The sequence below is a fragment of the Leptonotus elevatus genome, chromosome 19, assembly GCF_054856555.1.
Source record: "Leptonotus elevatus isolate MCC_2025b chromosome 19, RoL_Lele_1.0, whole genome shotgun sequence".
Lineage (NCBI taxonomy): Eukaryota > Metazoa > Chordata > Actinopteri > Syngnathiformes > Syngnathidae > Leptonotus > Leptonotus elevatus.
In genome coordinates, this window is record NC_141257.1 from 12,102,447 (window position 1) to 12,124,007 (window position 21,561).

General features: G+C 41.9%; 1 protein-coding gene and 2 pseudogenes across 1 annotated transcript; all 3 read left to right on the plus strand.

Annotated features, from left to right (window-relative positions):
- The first annotated feature begins 1,097 nt into the window (after nt 1–1,097).
- On the plus strand, nt 1,098–15,833 carry LOC147157992 (uncharacterized). The gene is made up of 4 exons (XM_086063334.1): nt 1,098–1,221; nt 2,131–2,136; nt 2,244–2,742; nt 15,464–15,833. Exons 1-4 carry the CDS (start codon nt 1,098–1,100, stop codon nt 15,831–15,833), a joined length of 999 nt encoding a protein of 332 aa, XP_085919460.1.
- LOC147157993 (uncharacterized) lies at nt 12,166–14,986 on the plus strand (annotated as a pseudogene).
- A 725-nt stretch (nt 15,834–16,558) lies between the features above and the next one.
- LOC147157994 (uncharacterized) lies at nt 16,559–20,509 on the plus strand (annotated as a pseudogene).
- The last annotated feature ends 1,052 nt before the right edge of the window (nt 20,510–21,561 follow it).

The following is a 21,561-nucleotide window of genomic DNA, read 5'->3' on the forward strand; positions in this document are numbered from 1 at the left end:
GTTATAATTTGCTAAAAAGAGTAAATAAGTAAAAGGCCAATTAAATATATCTAGTCAGGGGGGCTCAACAGTGACACAGATCTCCTGATTGGGCACTCCTACCGCTGTACAGGTACTACACGTGTTTCTTATTAGTCCAAATGCAGATTTAATATGTCATTTGTTCTCCTGGTAAATATATCGTTTAGCGTGAAATTTTTGTATATTATTAAATTTTGGTTTTCCCCGCACATGAGATTTGTCCAACTGGAATTGCCGTAGGTTTCACGTGACGATGATACTCCCTTCCAGGCCGCTTTGGCATAGACACGCACGCTTTCGCGCTTCGCTATATAATCCTTCTTGATTTCTGACTGAATGGACTTAAACATCATCACTGTGCGTGCGTCGCTACTTTAGAGAAGTCAAAAATAATTGCTACATTTCGTGTCTGCTTACATTCGTATCAGGCGTTGCTCGTCAACATCTCTCGGCCCTGTTTAGCTTAGCTTTGCTTAGCTTGCTAGTCTTAAGTTATTAACATTGTTTTTCAGTTTCAATTTATATTTTAGCCGTTTTGGATTTAGTTATAGCTGTGGAGCTCAATGAATGGGATTGTCTATTGTATCTGTCTCACTCTCCTGAGAAAATAAGGGAGTGTATGTAGTCTGGTACCTGTCTCTGTCGGAAGAGACAGGCGGATGTATGATTGTTTTTCTCTAATCTGATTTATACCTATGGGAACTCGGAGAGGGAGTAGAGAGGGATTTTCTGGTATTTACTGAGTTGTAAACAAATGTACTGTGGGCTAAGGGAGGAGACTTTTCGTATTCACCCACTTTTCAATAAATAATGATGTGCCGGAGGAGAGAAGACACACAATCTGAACACACTGCTTGAGAGAGTTCAATTGTTGTCATCAAAAGCTTTTGATACCTTTGCAAAGGGACTTCTTCACCAGAATCTCACCATTCAGTTAATTGAACAGGCAAAGAGTACAATATAAATATTGATTACTCTAACACTAGCCACCACAAAAAAGGAGACGCGTTTTGTTAGCGACTAATTGGCTCAGCAGACGCCAAGTGTGAGCATAGAGTGTCGCCGATATCGTGAATATGTGTGCTGCAACGAACGTGACGTGCGAAAAAGAGCTTTGTGGAGCACAGGAGGAGAACGAGCGACAACGTCAGCTGCTGGACGCTGTGTGCAAGCAGCCTCGTGTTGTGTTGAACAGAGCAGGTTTGTCACTTGCTTAATCAATACTTTTCAACAATATGTATTCTTTTTTTTCTTTTTTCTTTTAAGTAATCTTCATCCGGCCACTCCGTTACTTTACATTTACAGTTTTTGTCTGTCGCTTTGGTACTTTACTCAGATCTGAATTGAATTTCTCCGAACTGCTTTTTCAATTTTCACGTTGTCGTGTCACTTGTACACAGCACTAAGCGATTGTTCCTTTTTTTCTTTTCTTTTTTTACACGCTGAGGCAAATCGGTTGTTTCTACACACAAATATGTACATACTGAAGAGGGTCTTCTGCCCAGATTTAGTCATAACTGTTTTAATTTATTTATTTCCTCAGTAGAACTTTTATCTGCGGATGTGTCTTTGTGAGTGATGTCGCAATTTCTGCCAAGTGTCTGTAATCAATTATGTGTTTAAAATCTTATCGTCATGACTGGGATCTCATCAATTTCCACAACAATGGGCCATTGTCTGTGGTTCAAGTGTCTGTAATCAATGATGTTTTTAAAGTCTTATCTCATGTCCGGTGAACTCCAGGTGGACTGTTTGGAACCGCCCTTCAAGATAGTATAAAAAAGTTCTAAGTGTCTGTAATCGACACACTTGCGAGAGACTCCCACCATTGCTGGGAGCTCGCTTGTGTCCGGAATATTCTGTAAAATAAATCCTTCGAAGGACCTGTTCACCGATCTCCAGTCTGTATTCAGAAAATCAACATTCTCTCTACCCAAAAAACAACATACACGCGGAAGACAAAGGAGTCTTCTAACAATCCATACACATACGTTTTCCCGGCTTTGTTATTACTGCGCTCACGTGGCCCATGTGATAATCCTAAATATAAAATACATAACCTCACAATAAAGTGAATTTACCAAACCTTGTGTCTCTTGCGTCCCGCAGGCGTCGGTGAAATATATCTTCAGGAGTCAGACTTCCTCTCCAGGTTAAAGAAGAGGAGCAGCCACACCCTCCCAACAAAAATAAAGAGGAGCAGCTGCCACTATACATTAAAGAGGAGGAGGAAGAGTTCACAGAGTTGCCCGGGACTGATGTCCATTTGAAGTCTAAAGATGAATGTCTATATGAAAACAACAAAGGGGCGGAGCCTTCAAGCAGCAGCTCAAGACAACTGATAACAACTGAAGATGATGAGGACCACCGTGGAGGATCACAAGCAGACAGCCGGTTAGCTCTAATGTCAGATGCTGAAGACGCGTCACACTCTTCTCACACTGATGGCGAACAGTCTGACGGTGACGTGACATGTCACACTGGCAGCAAACGTTGGAAATGTTCTCTATGTAAACAAACTTTTGGCAGCAACTTTCATTTGAGAAGACATATGATTAGCCACACTGGTGAAAAACCTTTTCCCTGCTCAGTTTGTGGTCAAAGTTTCTCTGACAGGCAGAAATTAAAAATGCACACAATAACCCACACCGGAGAGAAGCCTTTTGCCTGCTCAGTTTGTGGTCAAATATATTCAAGTAATGCCAATACTAAGAGGCACAGGTGTGCTGGTGAGAATAGCCGTGATTAATGAAGCTTGATATGAACTCATTTATGCATTGACTTTTAAAATGGTGCAGAAATCCTGTCTACCGCTGAATGAACGAAGGATCTGTGTACTTGCATTGTATATTGTATGTGTCTTGACTTAACCCTGTTATATGCGTATATTTCTTCTTCTTGTGCCGGGTCTGCTACAGACATCAGTGATCATGGCCCTCCATGCCTCTCTGTCATCCGTTTTCCTAATAAATTCGCTAATGGGGTTCTTCCGTGTTGCAAAGTTATTTAAGTTGTCTGTATATTTTGCCGCCTTCTGTTTTTTTTACTCCACATATCTTGCCACGTTTAATTTGTTTTGCCATGATATTCTTTGCAGAGATATACCTATAGTAGGCTGCAATTACTTTGTATAGGGGCAAACAATTCTTTAACAGATTCATGTAGGCAAACAATATTATTCTCTCGCGGCAGCCACTAAGCTGGCAGAGCCAGACTGGATGCCGGCCACATCTATATTGCACTTTGCCCTATAAAGCCTTTATTAAATAGGGATGCTGAGGGGTGGAAATCAGTAAAAGGCCAATTAAATAAAACGGGTCAGGGGGATAAACAGTGGCACAGAGCTCCTGGTTGGGCCCTCCTACAAAGACAAACATTGTTTCTTGCATTGTGTAACTGAATGCATCCATCCATCTACCGCTCATCCCATTATTATAATACTTAAATAATAATAATGAAGGTAAATATAGATAAAAGACTCTTGATAGGAGAATTGTATTCAATTAAGTAAACAGATCATATCTTTTGGACAATGTTCCCTCCCAAATGCTACCTTGCTTCCGGGGTGTTGCGCAGGTGCCGGTAGGCTGAAATGGAGCCCTAATTGTATGTGAGAGATATCAGCGGGTAGTAAACTTATGACAGGTAATTTTATTATATGCTTACAGTCTTGACGGATTCCCTGCTACTTTGAGCAGCTTACTCGACAGGCGTCTAGATTCTCTTGTGCAATATGTTGGGCGTCCTCGTGTCTGTGGCTATGTGGCCACATGCGCACCTGCAGCAATCAATGTGGGATCTCACGAGCGCCACTCCTTCCTTTCCCCAGGTCCCAGAGCCCCTATAATGTTCCCCCGGGTCCTCAAGCCCACCATTTTACGCACGCACACACACACCTATATTTAGAGGTCATCAAACTGTTGTAACTCTTCTTGTTTTCGCTTCAGGAATACAGCTTTATTTTTACGTGTCATAAGTGCTCAGGTTCGTGGATGCGCTGCTCTGCGCTGATTAGCAATTTTGTTGAGCACGATTTTACAGCTTTAAAACAACGCTGTACAGGTACTACACGTGTTTCTTATTCGTCCAAATGCAGTTTTGATGTGTCCCTTTTGTTCTCCTGGTAAATATATCGTTCCGCGTGATATTTTTGTTTATTATTACATCATGGTTTTCCCCGGCAATGAGATTTGTCCAGCTGGAGTTGCCGTAGGTTTCACGTGACTTTGATACTCCGTTCCAGGCCGCTTTGGCGTAGACACGCACGCTTTCGCGCTTCGCTATATAATCCTTCTTGATTTCTGACTGAATGGACTTAAACATCGACACTGTGCGTGCGTCGCTACTTTAGAGAAGTCAAACATAATTGCTACATTTCGTGTCCGCTTACATTCGTATCAGGCGGTGCTCATCAACATCTCTCGGCCCTGTTTTGCTTAGCTTGCTAGTGTTAACATTGTGAAAAAATTTTACTGTTTCAATTTATATCTTAACCGTTTTGATTTTAGTTAGAGCTGTGTAAAAATAAGAAAACAGTTTATTCAATTTTACTCATGTATAGTGCCTTTGTTTAGTCCCTGGGAAATACATGTCTAATAAGGTTTCTTTTCTTATCTAAAGGAGTATATGTCTGAAAATGTACGCAGAGTTCTGTCCATAAATTATCCGGTCCAGGAGGTGCCGGGACCAATCATTTTCCTACATCTGGAGTGGACTAAGATACGAGCTGAAGATTTATTATCTGTTTTTGTATTTCACTCTTACCACAAGGACAGGAGACAGGAGGGGGAGACTATTTTCTGTAAACATTGTTTTTGTATAAGTTGGGATGAGTCCAGAAGGAGGACATATTTGGAGACCACTTCTGATTCAGTAAGGGTCCTGAATGACTTTAGAAATTTCTAAATAAAATCTCTTGCAAGAAAGCCTCTTCACTTGATCTCAACTTTGAGTTTTATTTCAACACGCAAGAAAACAGAGAATGTCTTCTATCAGATGGTGACGCCCGACATTTTGACGATTACAGGCTGCGGCGTTCACGGACGGGCGGAACTTCTAGGCGCCTAAATAATTAATTACGGTAAGTAGAGACGTTTATCCACGTAGGGAAGTTCTGTCTGTTTGGGACCGCTGCAACCGGTTTTCGTCTTCTAAATTGTCTAAATTTTACATGAGGTCTGAGTGAACAGGTATTAGTAGAGTTTGAAGTAGTTCGCTTAACGAAGGGACGCGAAGTCCTTGATTTGGGATTTTACTACGACATTGAACTATACACGTACGTGGTGACGAGGTCATTGTTTACGGAAGTACCGTCACGTTGGTTTATGTGCAGCTGAAGAAGCATTAAGAATTTTAAGATATACAGGTTGAAGCAAGCGGTTTTATTTTGTTTTTGGGACGGGAGTCTCACCGCTGTGAAGAAATTGATGGATCATGATGGTTATTTTATGAATTTTGAGAGGAAAACGGATAGACGCGGAGGTTTATTACGCTGCCGCTAAGAAATCTAGAGATCATGATGGTTATTTTATGAATTTTAAGAGGTACAGGTTGACATAGGGCTTTATTACGCTACTACTAAGAAATCGCTGGATCCGGATATAAGTTATTTTTTATTATTTTTAACGAAGGCACGTTGTATTTTGTGAAGTGTGTCCGTGCGCTTCGGAGGTATTTCCTGTTTCGTACTGTACTTGTTACGTGTGTCCGTGTTCTTCGGAGGCGTTTCATGTTTGTCTGTATTTGTTAAATGTGTCAGGGTTTTTTTCGGAGTTATTTCTTTTATCTGTGGTTAATTTTATTAGTTTGTTTATTTTTTGAGGGGAGGAACGAGTAACGTTGTCGAATAAATTTAACCTATTGAACTATCATACTACAAGTGAGACGTCACTGAATTGATAAATATTAATACGACTTGGATATAATAATAACTAAAGAGGTGAATAATTAAAATAAATAATGGAGGGCGGTTTTGACCGCGACACCGAATGGTTTGACCTAAAAGTACTTCCGGTTCATAGTCGGAACTTATTCTTGGATGTACAAGTTAAGAATGCTTCCGAGGTTTCAGTCGGAGCCATGCCCGAAAAACATCGACGTAAAATGAAAGTACTATTGAATGATTGGATGACGGCTTGCTGTGAAAAAGGTTGGTTTCCACCGTTGACATCCGCGGTTTGCTTGATATCTTTGATGAAAGCGGTGGAATTGGCATGCGTGAAAAAACGGCAATCGCTGGACGAAATGGTACGAGAGACTTTTGTATTTTCTTTAAATGGTAGAAGAGTCAGAGGAAATTGTAAAAAAGTTGATCGAATGATGATTAATGCTAGAATGTTGGCTTTGGGCAGTTCCGTTAAAATCGCTCGGATGGCTATGATAGAAGCTGGTGATGACAAAGTGGCTGATTTTGATGCTAAACTAACAGCTATATTGGCTGTAAATGGCGGTAATCTCAATGTGGATTGGAATGGTGAAAATTGTGATGCGAATCCTCGACCGCATCGATCTATTTTGCAGGCCGCGGCTGACGGCTTGGCAGCTAGCGTAAACGCCTCTGTGAAACAATTGGAGGAAAAATTAGACGAAATATTGGCTATGAAGGATGACCCGCAGAAAAAATTTAACCAGGCTAGAGCTTTCGGTTTGGAACTGACTAGACACGCTGAAGTGCCCCAGGTAGTTTGCAGCAAATGGCGTACAATTCTTTCTCGCTTTGAAAAAGCTGCAGACGACGAATTGACAGAACAAAACCGTTTATAAAAAGGCGGAACGAGACGAATTGTTTCGGCAACGTGAACGTGACATGACTAATGAAGCTTCTAATGCATTGGCGAATAGCTATCAAATTGTAGAAATTCAAAAAAAGCTAGCTGATCTAACATGTGCCGTTGGGGATGTTATGGGAATACGTGACACTAGTGCGACCGACAGACTCCCAGACAGTACTCCTAAAAAACCTGCGACTCGTTCTAAAGTAGGTTTGCAAGCACCCATGTTAGCGAAAGTTGATCCAGCCACCGGGAATTCGGCTACCGTGTATAAGCCTTATTTGCCTTCTGACTTGAGCGTACTTTTGCATAATCTTCCCCCACTGCCAGCGGGGGGTGAAAACTGGCTGAGGTCTCTGCAGAGAGAGTTGACAGGTCAGATTTTAACTGCGGGAGATGTGCGTGCACTCTTAACGCAGGCATGCCCTCTCTCTCAACTTGAAGTGCTGATGACGAATTCAGGAATATCATCTTTAATGGATGGTGAGGCACTATCACGTGACAATTATTTAACGCTGTTTGAAGCGCTTGGCGGGTTGTTCCCACTCCCGGAAGTTGTCATATCTGACTTGGATGTTTGCTCCAAAAGCTGATGAGGAGGCTGCGGCGTTTATTGACCGAGCTCTTGTGGAATATTCGTTGAAAACTGAAAGGAGTCCCTAGGTCTGTTGTGCAGGCCATGGAGGTGAATCCCGATTTGCCCGATCTGATCACGCCAGGTGGTTGTCTCATCTTAAACATCATCTGAGAAGGTATGCGAAAGATATTGATTCAAAAACTGAAAAACATAGGAATACTGAATTACAATTGGCAACTAGAAACATTTCCGCGGAAATTTTGAATGGGCCTGCTGACTCTTTTAAATGAGCTGAACAGTTTAAAATTTAAACCATAGAAATCGGTCAAGAAATGTGGAAGTTAACCATAATCAACAAAGTATTACTACCCCTTTAAGAAACATGCACATTCACGCACACACATTTGATTTGAACTAACATTGAAATGAGCTGAACAGTTTAAAATTTAAACCATTGAAATCGGTCAAGAAATGTGGAAGTTAACCATAATCAACTAAAAGTATTACTGCCCCTTTAAGAAACATTCACGCACACACATTTGATTTGAACTAACATTGAAATGAGCTGAACAGTTTAAAATTTAAACCATTGAAATCGGTCAAGAAATGTGGAAGTTAACCATAATCAACATCAACTAAAAGTATCTTACTGTCCCTTTAAGAACGCATACACATTTGATTAACTTGAGTGTTGGGAGACGTCACGCACCAACATTCCATTGATTTTGTATAGGATACGCACACCTCAAACAAAAGCCTCTCACGACTTAACGGTTAAAGATGCAGATTCCAGAAATGGCTCGTTAGAACGGCAAGGGTTTGGGGAACGCGAGCATGTTCTCAGTTTTTTAATCGGATGAAAAATGACCAAATGAGAGCAGGTTGAAAACTTATGATTGATCGAAAAGGAAGAGGGAAAAACGCCAAAATTAACATGGAAAAAGAGGCGAAATAGTCCGACTTCTCCTCGCTTAAAGTGAAAATAAAGGTACTAAATGACACCTTAGCCAAATAATGTCAGAAACTAGACACTTGTGGCTACAAAATGTGCGAATTTGATGTCTAGTGAGCAAAGATTGTGGCCATGGTGACGAGTTGAAGTGAAACTTGGAAATCAATTTTTTCCCTGTCTACACTCTGATTCTTAATTGGTCCGCTCAAGCCGATCCAATACACACAATGTTATAAGGCTATTTCACTCACTGTCTTTGAACCCGCACAGGGGGGAGAGCTTTCATTCCTTAAAATTTTTGACACTGAGCTAAAGATGAGAAAAATTGCAACAAAATTAGCTAAAATTCATATCGGTCGGTTAACGTATGTGTGTCTTGGAAAAAGGTGCTTGATTGGAGTTGATCTCTTTCGGTTTCCCATTCATTACTATGGGACTTTTTTTGGGACTTTTTTGGGAATAGCGTCGCCATGGTAACTGGGAATTCCTAGAAAAATAATAGCGCAGCGAGTCAGATCGAGCCACATCGTTTGATACCTCATTTGTCCCGGTGCGATCTACGGTACGGGCCGCATTTTTGCGGAAAAATCCGTGGAATAAAATAGGTGTAAAATAATAAACCCAGTTTTTCTAGGATAGTTTTCTGTTAATCTGACTGAAGAACAATCTCGGTGGTATGAGATGGCGGAACCACCTGGTGAATCTGTGCTGGCATGGCATCTTCATATTTCACTGATGGTGTCATCCCAGCACACGGCAAAAGATTTGGGTCCATTTGTCCTGGCCTGCACAAGAGCAACGGATTGGCAACATTCTATACATACAGATTTACTATATTCCAAATCTCTTGATGCTTATTGGATTAAATCTGATTTGTTTATTTCCATGTCTGTTTTAGAACATCAGCTTTTGGACCGACATCATGGACGAGAGACATCTGACAGCGAGCTTGCTGGTGACATGTTACAATCCTTGCCTGCTGCACTGTGGTCTACTGACCCGACTGATGTGGGCCTGTGTAAAGTTGCTCCAGTAACTTTTGAATTAAAACCCGACTCCATTTGGGTGCCACAGTACCCAATGAAAAATGAAGGGCGACTTGGCATCTCAGTAACAATTGATGGTTTGCCAAAAGCAGGGGTTCTTTGTAAAATTGATCGGTCTAGCTACAATACTCCTATTCTCCCAGTAGTAAAGAAAAATACTGGTGAATTTCGTATGGTGCATGATCTCAGAGCTATTAATGCTAAAGTTTTGACACCAGCACTCCCGGTGCCAAATCCGCATTCTGCGCTGTCACAAATTACTCCATTGCATACGCATTTTACCTGCATTGATCTTGCAAATGCATTTTTTTGCATCCCTCTTGACCTGTCTGTGCAGAAGTATTTTGCATTTACGTGGAATAATGAGTGTTACTCCTACACCCGGCTTCCTCAGTGTTTTGTGTTGTCTCCTGGAGTTTTCAACGCTTCCCTTCGACAGCTGCTGTCACCTCTCCAACTTCCTCCTGATGTTCTTTTAGTGCAGTATGTGGATGATCTACTCCTAGCTGCACCATCGGAGGAGTCCTGCCTTCAAGCTACACAGCTCCTTTTGAGCCACCTGGCTTCGGTGGGTTTGAAGTGCTCCAAAGGCAAATTCCAAATTGCCCGACCTCAGGTTTCATTCCTGGGTCGACTTATCGAGGCATGGAACAGGTATTTCTCCATCATACAAAGATGACATTTTGCACCATCCCAAACCGACAAATGTTAAACAAATGTTGGCTTTTCTGGGTCTGTGCAACTATTCCAGACATCATGTTCCAGATTTCGCGGAACTGACTCATTCTCTCAGACAATTAGTGAATGAAAAAGGAACGAGAAACCTGTCACATGCTCTTAATTGGACTCCAGCTGCTGAGAACTCTTTTGTTCTGCTGAAACAGTTTTTGTCATCAGCTGCGGCTCTTGTCGTCCCTGATTACACTAAAATGTTCTTCCTGGATGTTTCTGAAAAATCCATCAGTGTTTCGGCTGTTCTTTTTCAGAAGGGGGAAAATGGTAATAGACATGTTTGCCTTTATGCATCAACACCTCTTGAAAAATATGAACAACGTCATCCTCTGTGTGCAGCTTTTGCTTCAAAGAACAGAAATAGTGGCTGTGACAACGGCATTAAAAATAGCAAAAGATAAGATTGTGAACATTTACACGGTTATGCGTATGTAGTGATACATACAGCCATAAAAGAATGGCAAAGAAATGACTTCATGACTGCTTCAGGGACGCCTATCAAACACCATCAAGACATCTTTGATTTGAAAGACGCCTTACTACTGCCTAAAGCAGTAGCTGTGATAAAATGTAAAGGACATTCAAAAAATAATGATTTTGTGTCAGTAGGAAATGATTCGGCAGACAAGGCGGCAAAACAAGCAGCGGGTTACAGCCCAACATTACAATTGATGGTGAGTGAAGGTGAATTAGGACAAGAAATAACCACAGAAACAATTAAGCTGTGGCAGGAGAAGGCCAGTCCGGAAGAACAAAGTGTGTGGCTGTCAAAAGGAGGTCAAAAGGATGGAGCAGGTATATGGCAGAAACAAGGTAAATATATCCCATCGCAGAAACAATTAAAAAAACTGATTTCTGAAGCCCATGGACTGTGCCATGTTGGTACAGAGGAAATATTGAGACGACTGCGCAATTGCTGGCATCCTTACATGAGACAAATTGTTAAAAGTGAACTGCAGGACTGCAGTGTTTGCAATAAATTTAACAGTATGCCTACATCTAAACCTACTCCGGGCACTCACGATCCAGAAGTGACTGCCCCGGGACAGGTAATTTCAATGGATTTTACTGACATGATAAGACCAGTGGAAGGATACCGATAATTGTTGTTAATTGTGGACTCCTTTTCCAGATGGCCTGAGGCATATCAATGCAAATCTGAAACAGCAGAGGTCGTGGTAAAACATTTGATTAATCATTACATACCATCACATGGGTTTCCCAGAAAAATTAGATCAGACAATGGAACGCATTTCAAAAACAAACATCTACAGGAAGTAGAAAAAGCATCGGGGCCAAGACATACATTCGGGTCAGTTTATCATCCCCAATCCCAAAGACAGGTTGAGCGAATGAATAGAAATATTAAAGAAAAATTTGCTAAAGCACTGGCCTCGTCAAATTTGAATTGGCTACAAGCTCTTCCTATTGCATTAATGAATGTGTGAATGTCACTAAACTCAGCCAAAGGCCGGACTCCGTTTGAAGGTCACAAAAACAGACCATTTCCGGCTCCTGTTGCACCGCTGGGTGAGTCGCACATTGCAGGACCTCCAGTACTCAAACAGTTAGCATCTATGTTCTCCAAGCTAACAAAAAAGTGTCCAGATGCGCCTTTAGAAATAAATGATTGTGAATATGTGTGGTTAAAAGTGACTAAAAGAAAATGGTCTGCTCCTAGATGGACCGGACCCCACAAGGTCACGGAGAGAACGTCTTGTGCAGTGCGCTTGCATAAAAAGGGGGACACCTGGTACCACATCTCGTCTACCAGGCCCGCCGGATCCGCCTCTGGCTCAGCGATCCCACCACCTGCGGACCAACGGACGACCCGACCTGAGGGCCACGTCTGCTGATCCAGTGATCCAGTGCCCGGTTGTCGAGCTGCCGTTTCAGAGGACATCATTCAACGGAGATTGAGTCAAGTGCCCTTTTTCTGGGCATCATTCCACGAAGAGTCACATTTGCGGGCAGAATAATCCCGGTGACCAATCCTTGCATCCCTGGCAGTTGACCAGGATCCTGACAAAAAACTAACACGCCACTCTTTTCATTCAACAAAGAACTTCATCACGAGATGGCTTCGAGGCGGTAACACATCTCCAAACGCTGTTACATCACGACACTTTTTCTCATGTTGATGTTGATGCTGATATGGTATTTCTGTAACCCCCTTGCTCCAACTTTGAGCGTAACTGCAACACATCGTATTAAGCGAGGTATTGATTCTCCACGCATTCCCTGGATCATATCCTGGACTTATGATAACTCAATTGCTGTGATAGTGGCTCCAAACACAAACACCTCTGTTAAAATTCCAATTAAATCTTTGAAGGGATTTAGGAGAGGGAAGCAGACAAAAGGGGGGGACTGGGTGAAATACTGGTGGTGTTTGACAGGACATTTACGGCGAGACTGGAGTGCTTTGATAACCACCCAGAACGGACGATACTGGCCTCCGGGAACTAGCAAGGAGGCAATTTTCTTTAGCAAAAGGATAACATTGCGTAAAATGGGAGGTTGACTCGATTTGACCTTTGCTCTTCCTGATGGAAATATACGGCCGCCTAATGCAACTCTATATAACACCTCCTGTTTTGGGCTATTGTTATGGGCATGGTTTTCCGGACCTGATCCATATTTTCCCATTTTAGTTTGTGTAAATAAGACTATGAGTAAGTTAGAACAACCAAAAATGACTAAATACACGATGGAGACCGGGGTGGAGGCTGTCAGCGTACCGATTGATGGTGTAGTTGAGTGGTTCCGTGTTATGACAGGATTGTCCGGCAGCAGTAAGAATTGGCTACTGCTGGCTCGTGCCTCTGAAAAAAACTGTGTGGTATGCGTGGGACCACGACCTTTACTGAGAGTAATCCCTGCTAATATAGAGGATCACTGTGTAATGGAACTTATGAATAAGACTGTCCCCGATGTCAAATGCTCTCAATGGGATAAGGTGTATCCCCTTGTAAATTGGCAGACAACTAAACCAATATTTTCAAACAAAGTTGCGAATGGTAATTTTTCATGTATTAAAATGACGGGTACTGGAGAACAATTGGGAGAACTAAATCACATCACTCGCTGCATTTCGGCAATAGATGTGGGACAAAAGTTCCAACCGCGATCCAGGGCGGATATTTGGTGGTGGTGTGGTGATAGCAGAATATTTGATAAGTTGCCTTTGAATACAAGAGGATATTGTGCTCTCATCACCCTCCTCCTGCCAGTACAAATCTACCCCACCTCTGTTGATAACCTTCTACAAATGATTGATAATTGTGAACCAAAATCTCCTCCTCCTTTTCAGAGAACCAAACGGTATTCTTGGCAAGAGCAGAATGTCCCCACCTACATTGATGCAATTGGAGTACCAAGAGGTGTGCCAGATGAGTACATATTAATTAAAATCGAATTGCACTAGATATGTTGCTGGCAGAAAAGGGCGGAGTTTGCTCAATGTTTGGAGATCAGTGTTGCACTTTTATTCCTAACAACACTGCACCAGATGGAAGTTTAACCATTGCAATTGAAGGACTGCGGACACTCAATAAGAAAATGAAAGAGCATTCCGGTGTGGATACTTCTGTATGGGATAATTGGATGGAAGTATTTGGGCGCTATAAAGCTTTAGTTTCCTCAATTTTGATATCTGTTGCTGTTTCCGCTGCTTTGTTAACCACGTGCGGGTGTTGCTGTATTCCATGTATTCGTTCTCTTTGCCAAAGAATTATTACCACTGCTATTGAAAAACAGGACGTACAAAATAAGTCGTCTTATATGATGGTTGATTCTGCTAACCCATTCATGCCCACTATTGCATCCAATGTGGGGGATGAAGATCCTGCTGGTATTTTCCTCGAAAAAAAAAAAAGTTTAAATGTTTATTGTGGGCTCTTTCGAGCCCAATTGAAGGAATGTTAACATTGTGAAAATATTTTACTGTTTCAATTTATATCTTAACCGTTTTGATTTTAGTTAGAGCTGTGTAAGAAAACAGTTTATTCAATTTTACTCATGTATAGTGCCTTTGTTTAGTCCCTGGGAAAGAAATGTCTAATAAGGTTTCTGTCCTTATCTAAAGGAGTATATGTCTGAAAATGTACGCAGAGTTCTGTCCATAAATTATCCGGTCCGGAAATCCGGAAATTTCTAAATAAAATCTCTTGCTAGAAAGCCTCTTCACTTGATCTCAACTTTGAGTTTTATTTCAACACGCAAGAAAACAGAGAACGTTTTCTATCACTAGCCACCACAAAAAAAGGAGACGCGTTTTGTTAGCGACTAATTGGCTCAGCAGACGCCAAGTGTGAAAATAGAGTGTCGCCGATATCGTGAATATGTGTGCTGCAACGAACGTGACGTGCGAAAAAGAGCTTTGTGGAGCACAGGAGGTGAACGAGCGACAACGTCAGCTGCTGGACGCTGTGTGCAAGCAGCCTCGTGTTGTGTTGAACAGAGCAGGTTTGTCTCTTGCTTAATCAATACTTTTAAACAATATTTATTCATTTATTTTGAGAGGAATCTTCATCCGGCCACTTTGTTACCTTACGTTTACAGTTTTTGTCTGTCGCTTTGGTACATTACTTAGATTTTAATTGAATTTCTCAGAACTGCTTTTTCAATTTTCACATCGCTGTGTCACTTGTACACAGCACAAAGCCATTGCTTTTTTTCTTTTTTTTTACTAACTGAGGCAAATCTGTTGTTTCTACACACACACACGTACATACATACATACACATCTACACACGTATGTTTTCCCGGCTTTGTTATTATTGCGCTCGCGTGGCCCATGTGATAATCTTAAATATAAAATACATAACCCCACAATAAAGTAAATTTACCAAACCTTGTGTCTCTTGTGTCCCGCAGACGTCTGTGAAATATATCTTTGTCCTGAGCGGCAGGAGTCAGACTTCCCTGGCGTGAAAGAGGAGGACAAACTGGAGCCTCTGCAGGTTAAAGAAGAGGAGCAGCCACACCCTCCCAACATAAATAAAGAGGAGCAGCTGCCACTATACATTAAAGAGGAGGAGGAGGAGGAGGAGTTCACAGAGTTGCCTGGGACTGATGTCCATTTGAAGACTAAAGATGAATGTCTATATGAAAACAACAAAGGGGCGGAACCTTCAAGCAGCAGCTCAAGACAACTGATAACAACTGAAGATGATGAGGACCACCGTGGAGGATCACAAGCAGACAGCCGGTTAGCTCTAATGTCCGATGCTGAAGACGCGTCACACTCTTCTCGCACTGATGACAAACAATCTGACGGTGACGTGACATGTCACACTGGCAACAAATGTTGGAAATGTTCTCTATGTAAAAAATCTTTTGGCTGCAACTTTCATTTGAGAAGACGTATGATTAGCCACACTGGTGAAAAACCTTTTGCCTGCTCAGTCTGTGGCCGACGTTTCTCGTACAAATCAAGCTTAAAAGTGCACACAAGAACCCACACTGGAGATAAGCCTTTTACCTGCTCCGTTTGTGGTCAATGTTTTACTCAAAAAGGAATCTTAAAAATGCACACAAGAACCCACACTGGAGAGAAGACTTTTGCTTGCTTGGTTTGTGGTCAAAGTTTCTCTGACAGGCAGAAATTAAAAAGGCACACAAGAACCCACACCGGAGAGAAGCCTTTTGCCTGCTCCGTTTGTGGTCAAAGATATTCAAGTAATGCCAAAGCAAAGAGGCACAGGTGTGCTGGTGAGAATAGCCGTGATTAATGAAGCTTGATATGAACTATGGATCGACTTAAAATGGTGCTATATGCGTATATTTTTTCTTCATGTGCCGGGTCTGCTACAGACATCAGTGATCATGGCCCTCCATGCCTCTCTGTCATCCGTTTCCCTAATAAATTCGCTAATGGGGTTCTTCCGTGTTGCAAAGTTATTTAAGTTGTCTGTATATTTTGCCGCCTTCTGTTTTTTTTACTCCACATATCTTGCCACGTTTAATTTGTTTTGCCATGATATTCTTTGCAAAAATATACCTATAGTAGGCTGCAATTACTTTGTATAGGGGCAAACAATTCTTTAAATGATTCACACAGCAAACAATCATATTTCTTCACGGCAGCCACTAAACTCTGACAGAGCCAGACTAGAAGCCGGCCACTTTGAAATTGCACTTTGCCCGATAAAACCTTTTAAAAAATAGATATAAGTTATAATTTGCTAAAAAGAGTAAATAAGAAAAAGGCCAATTAAATACATCTAGTCAGGGGGCTCAACAGTGACACAGAGCTCCTTATTGGGCACTCCTACCGCTGTACAGGTACTACACGAGTTTCTTATTCGTCCAAATGCAGATTTAATATGTCTCTTTTGTTCTCCTGTTAAATATATCTTTCGGCGTGACATTTTTTGTATATTATTATCTTTTGTTTTTTACCGGACATGAGATTTGTCCAACTGGAGTTGCCGTAGGTTTCACGTGACGACGATACTTCCTTCCAGGCCACTTTGGCATAGACACGCACGCTTTCGCGCTTCGCTATATAATCCTTCTTGATTTCTGACTGAATGGACTTAAACATCGACACTGTGCGTGCGTCGCTACTTTAGAGAAGTCAAAAATAATTACTACATTTCGTGTCTGGTTACATTCGTATCAGGCGGTGCTCGTCGACATCTCTCGGCCCTGTTTAGCTTTTTTTAGCTTAGCTTAGTTTAGCTTGCTAGCCACCACAAAAAAAAGGAGACGCGTTTTGTTAGCGACTAATTGGCTCAGCAGACGCCAAGTGTGAGCATAGAGTGTCGCCGATATCGTGAATATGTGTGCTGCAACGAACGTGACGTGCGAAAAAGAGCTTTGTGGAGCACAGGAGGAGAATGAGCGGCAACGTCAGCTGCTGGACGCTGTGTGCAAGCAGCCTCGTGTTGTGTTGAACAGAGCAGGTTTGTCGCTTGCTTAATCAATACTTTTCAACAATATGTATGTATTTATTTTGAGAGGAATCTTCATCCGGCCACTTTGTTACCTTACGTTTACAGTTTTTGTCTGTCGCTTTGGTACTTTACTTAGATCTTAATTGAATTTCTCAGAACTGCTTTTTTAAATTTTCACATCGCTGTCACTTGTACACAGCACTAAGCAATTGCTCCTTTTTTTTAACAAGCTGAGGCAAATCAGTTGTTTCTACACACATACATACACTTATACACACATGTACGTTTTCCCGGCTTTGTTATTATTGCGCTCACGTGGCCCATGTGATAATCTTAACTCTTTGACCGCCAAAAACGTTTAGTAAAATCCAAATGAGTGCCGCCAAAGACGTTAAAAGACGTTCACTATGTTTTTTTTTTTTGGAAACGGGTGGAGGAAAGCCTTGGCAAGCTCTGCTGAAAGTATCAAGCAGCTCGAGTTCGTATGACTATTTTTGGGCACTAGATGGCAGCGATGACTCTGGACAAGATCGGGTAGGAGTCAGTAGAAGACGTGAGGCGGAGCTAGAGTGTTGAGGGGAGAATGGCTAAGGAAGCGAAAATGGTGACCGGTTGCAAGCAGCTCACGCTTGAGCATTTTTCTCAAAGACGAAAAGCATCGGCCAATGCTAAAGAGCACATTGATGATGATGATGATGGTGACTCCGAGGTTGACGCGGCGGCTTCGATCACGTCGTAAAGCCTCACCGGCTAGCGATGCTAACGCCGGAAAACGTGGTGCACAACCGAGCACTTCTGCACAGGCGGACGTTCAATCGGACGATGAAGAGTACCCCGAGTCCAATGCATATTCATCGGAGGAGTGGGTACAGTCTGATCACGGAGAAGACACTGGTTCTGGACTACGATGCCACCATGAATGGAGTGGATAAGATGGATCAGAACATCTCTTACCACCCGGTATAGGAACTGAAGGACATGAGGAAGCCAGACGTAACACCAGATCACCGTATCATGATCCTGAGAGTAGACTTGATGACAACATGGCCAAACACACACTGCAGTGTATAAACCTGCTACTCCCCGGAAGAAAAGGCCGGCAAGAAAGTGCACTCGAAGGGGCAATCACAGTGAAACTAATCTGTGGTGCAAATCCTGCTGCGTCCCCTTGCACGCAGGGGAGTTTTACACAATATACTTCACAAAAAGAAAAACGGTGTAGTTGAAACATCCACACAATTGTAAATAGTACCACAGTTGCACACATTTGTAAATAGTTTGCCAAATTGTTTTGTCAAATTGTTACACTGTTGAATTTAAATAAACGTATTTTGCTATCAAAAAACACTTTCTCATTGTTGGTGGTAGTGTTTTATTGAAGTAAAGCACTGTTTAGGTGTGTGTGGCATCATTCATGGATAAAAAGGGTGTCAAATTCACTAGAGTGCATGAAATAATATCGTTTCACAAAAAGCTTGATTTCTCAGTATTTTGGTCCAAAACAGAGCATTTGAGGTGAAACTAACCTATTTTCTATTGTTGATTACTGAAAAACGGAATAAGGTAGAAACTAACTTTTTCTTCTGATGAAAGATGAGTGTTTAATCTTTCATTTGGTAGTATCTGTGTTTCCACAGTCAAACACAAAATGTTCTGTGGACCTTGAAAGATCAGTCAAAATGCTTAAATCAGCTGGCACCCACATGTTCTCTTTTCTGAAAATGCTTGGCAGTCAGAGTTATATATAAAATACATAACCTCACAATAAAGTGATTTTACCAAACCTTGTGTCTCTTGTGTCCCCGCAGGCGTCGGTGAAATATATCTTTGTCCTGAGCGGCAGGAGTCAGACTTTCCTAGCGTGAAAGAGGAGGACAACCTGGAGCCTCTGCAGGTTAAAGAAGAGGAGCAGCCACATCCTCCCAACATAAATAAAGAGGGGCAGCTGCCACTATACATTAAAGAGGAGGAGGAGGAGTTCACAGAGTTGCCCGGGACTGATGTCCATTTGAAGACTAAAGATGAATGTCTATATGAAAACAACAAAGGGGCGGAGCTTTCAAGCAGCAGCTCAAGACAACTGATAACAACTGAAGATGATGAGGACCACCGTGGAGGATCACAAGCAGACAGCCGGTTAGCTCTAATGTCAGATGCTGAAGACGCGTCACACTCTTCTCACACTGATGGCGAACAGTCTGACGGTGACGTGACATGTCACACTGGCAGCAAACGTTGGAAATGTTCTCTATGTAAACAAACTTTTGGCAGCAACTTTCATTTGAGAAGACATATGATTAGCCACACTGGTGAAAAACCTTTTGCCTGCTCAGTTTGTGGCCAATGTTTCTCTCACAAAATAAGCTTAAAAGCACACACAAGAACCCACACTGGAGAGAAGCCTTTTGCTTGCTCGGTTTGTGGTCAAAGTTTTGCTCAAAGAAAAAACTTAACATCGCACACGAGAACCCACACTGGAGAGAAGCCTTTTGCCTGCTCGGTTTGTGGTCAATGTTTTACTCAAAAAGGAAGCTTAAAAACGCACTCAAGAACCCACACTGGAGAGAAGCCTTTTGCCTGCTCAGTTTGTGGCCAATGTTTCTCTTACAAAATAAACTTAAAAGCACACACAAGCACCCACACTGGAGAGAAGCCTTTTGCTTGCTCGGTTTGTGGTCAAAGTTTTGCTCAAAGAAAAAACTTAACATCGCACACTAGAACCCACACTGGAGAGAAGCCTTTTGCCTGCTCGGTTTGTGGTCAATGTTTTACTCAAAAAGAAAGCTTAAAAACGCACTCAAGAACCCACACTGGAGAGAAGCCTTTTGCCTGCTCAGTTTGTGGCCAATGTTTCTCTCACAAAATAAACATAAAAGCGCACACAAGAACCCACACTGGAGAGAAGCCTTTTGCTTGCTCGGTTTGTGGTCGATGTTTTACTCAAAAAGGAGACTTAAAAATGCACACAAGAACCCACACTGGAGAGAAGCCTTTTGCCTGCTCAGTTTGTGGCCAATGTTTCTCTCACAAAATAAGCTTAAAAGCGCACACAAGAACCCACACTGGAGAGAAGCCTTTTGCTTGCTCGGTTTGTGGTCAATGTTTTACTCGAAAAGGAGTCTTAAAAATGCACACAAGAACCCACACTGGAGAGAAGCCTTTTGCTTGCTCGGTTTGTGGTCAATGTTTTACTCGAAAAGGAGACTTAAAAATGCACACAAGAACCCACACTGGAGAGAAGCCTTTTGCCTGCTCAGTTTGTGGTCAATGTTTTACTCGAAAAGAACACCTAAAAAGGCACACAAGAACCCACACCGGAGAGAAGCCTTTTGCTTGCTCGGTTTGTGGTCAATGTTTTACTCGAAAAGGACACCTAAAAAGGCACACAAGAACCCACACTGGAGAGAAGCCTTTTGCCTGCTCAGTTTGTGGTCAAATATATTCAAGTAATGCCAAAGCTAAGAGGCACAGGTGTGCTGGTGAGAATAGCTGTGATTAATGAAGCTTGATATGAACTCATTTATGGATCGACTTAAAATGGTGCAGAAATCCTGTCTACCGCTGAATGAACGAAGGATCTGTGTACTTGCATTGTATATTGTATGTGTCTTGACTTAATTCTGTTATATGCGTATATTTCTTCTTCATGTGCCGGGTCTGCTACAGACATCAGTGATCATGGCCCTCCATGCCTCTCTGTCATCCGTTTCCCTAATAAATTCGCTAATAGGGTTCTTCTTCCGTGTTGCAAAGTTATTTAAGTTGTCTGCCACGTTTAATTTGTTTTGCCATGATATTCTTTGCAAAAATATACCTATAGTAGGCTGCAATTACTTTGTGTAGGGGCAAACAATTCTTTAAATGATTCACACAGCAAACAATCATATTTCTCCTCGGCAGCCACTAAACTCTGACAGAGCCAGACTAGATGCCGGCCACTTCGAAATAGCACTTTGCCCGATTAAACTTTTTAAGAAAATAGATACAAGTTATAATTTGCTAAAAAGAGTAAATAAGCAAAAGGCCAATTAAATACGTCTGGTCAGGGGGCTCAACAGTGACACAGAGCTCCTTATTGGGCACTCCTACCGCTGTACAGGTACTACACGTGTTTCTTATTTGTCCAAATGCAGATTTAATATGTCTCCTTTGTTCTCCTGTTAAAAATATAACTTTCGGCGTGACATTTTCTGTAAATTATTATCTTTTGTTTTTTCCCGGACATGAGATTTGTCTAGCTGGAGTTGCCGTAGGTTTCACGTGACGATGATACTTCCTTCCAGGCCACTTTGGCATAGACACGCACGCTTTGGCGTAGACACGCACGCTTTCGCGCTTCGCTATATAATCCTTCTTGATTTCTGACTGAATGGACTTAAACATCGACACTGTGCGTGCGTCGCTACTATAGAGAAATCAAAAATAATTGCTACATTTCGTGTCTGCTTACATTCGTATCAGGCGGTTCTCGTCGACAGCTCTCGGCCCTGTTTAGCTTAGCTTTGCTTAGCTTGCTAGTGTTAAGTTATTAACATTGTTTTTCAGTTTCAATTTATATTTT

Excerpts from the sequence above, each read along its gene's own strand:
- LOC147157992 (XM_086063334.1), top strand. The coding sequence starts at position 1,098 with ATGTGTGCTGCAACGAACGTGACGTGCGAAAAAGAGCTTTGTGGAGCA. Across the intron at positions 2,743-15,463 it reads GCCAATACTAAGAGGCACAG|ACGTATGATTAGCCACACTG; the intron begins GTGTGCTGGTGA and ends TCATTTGAGAAG.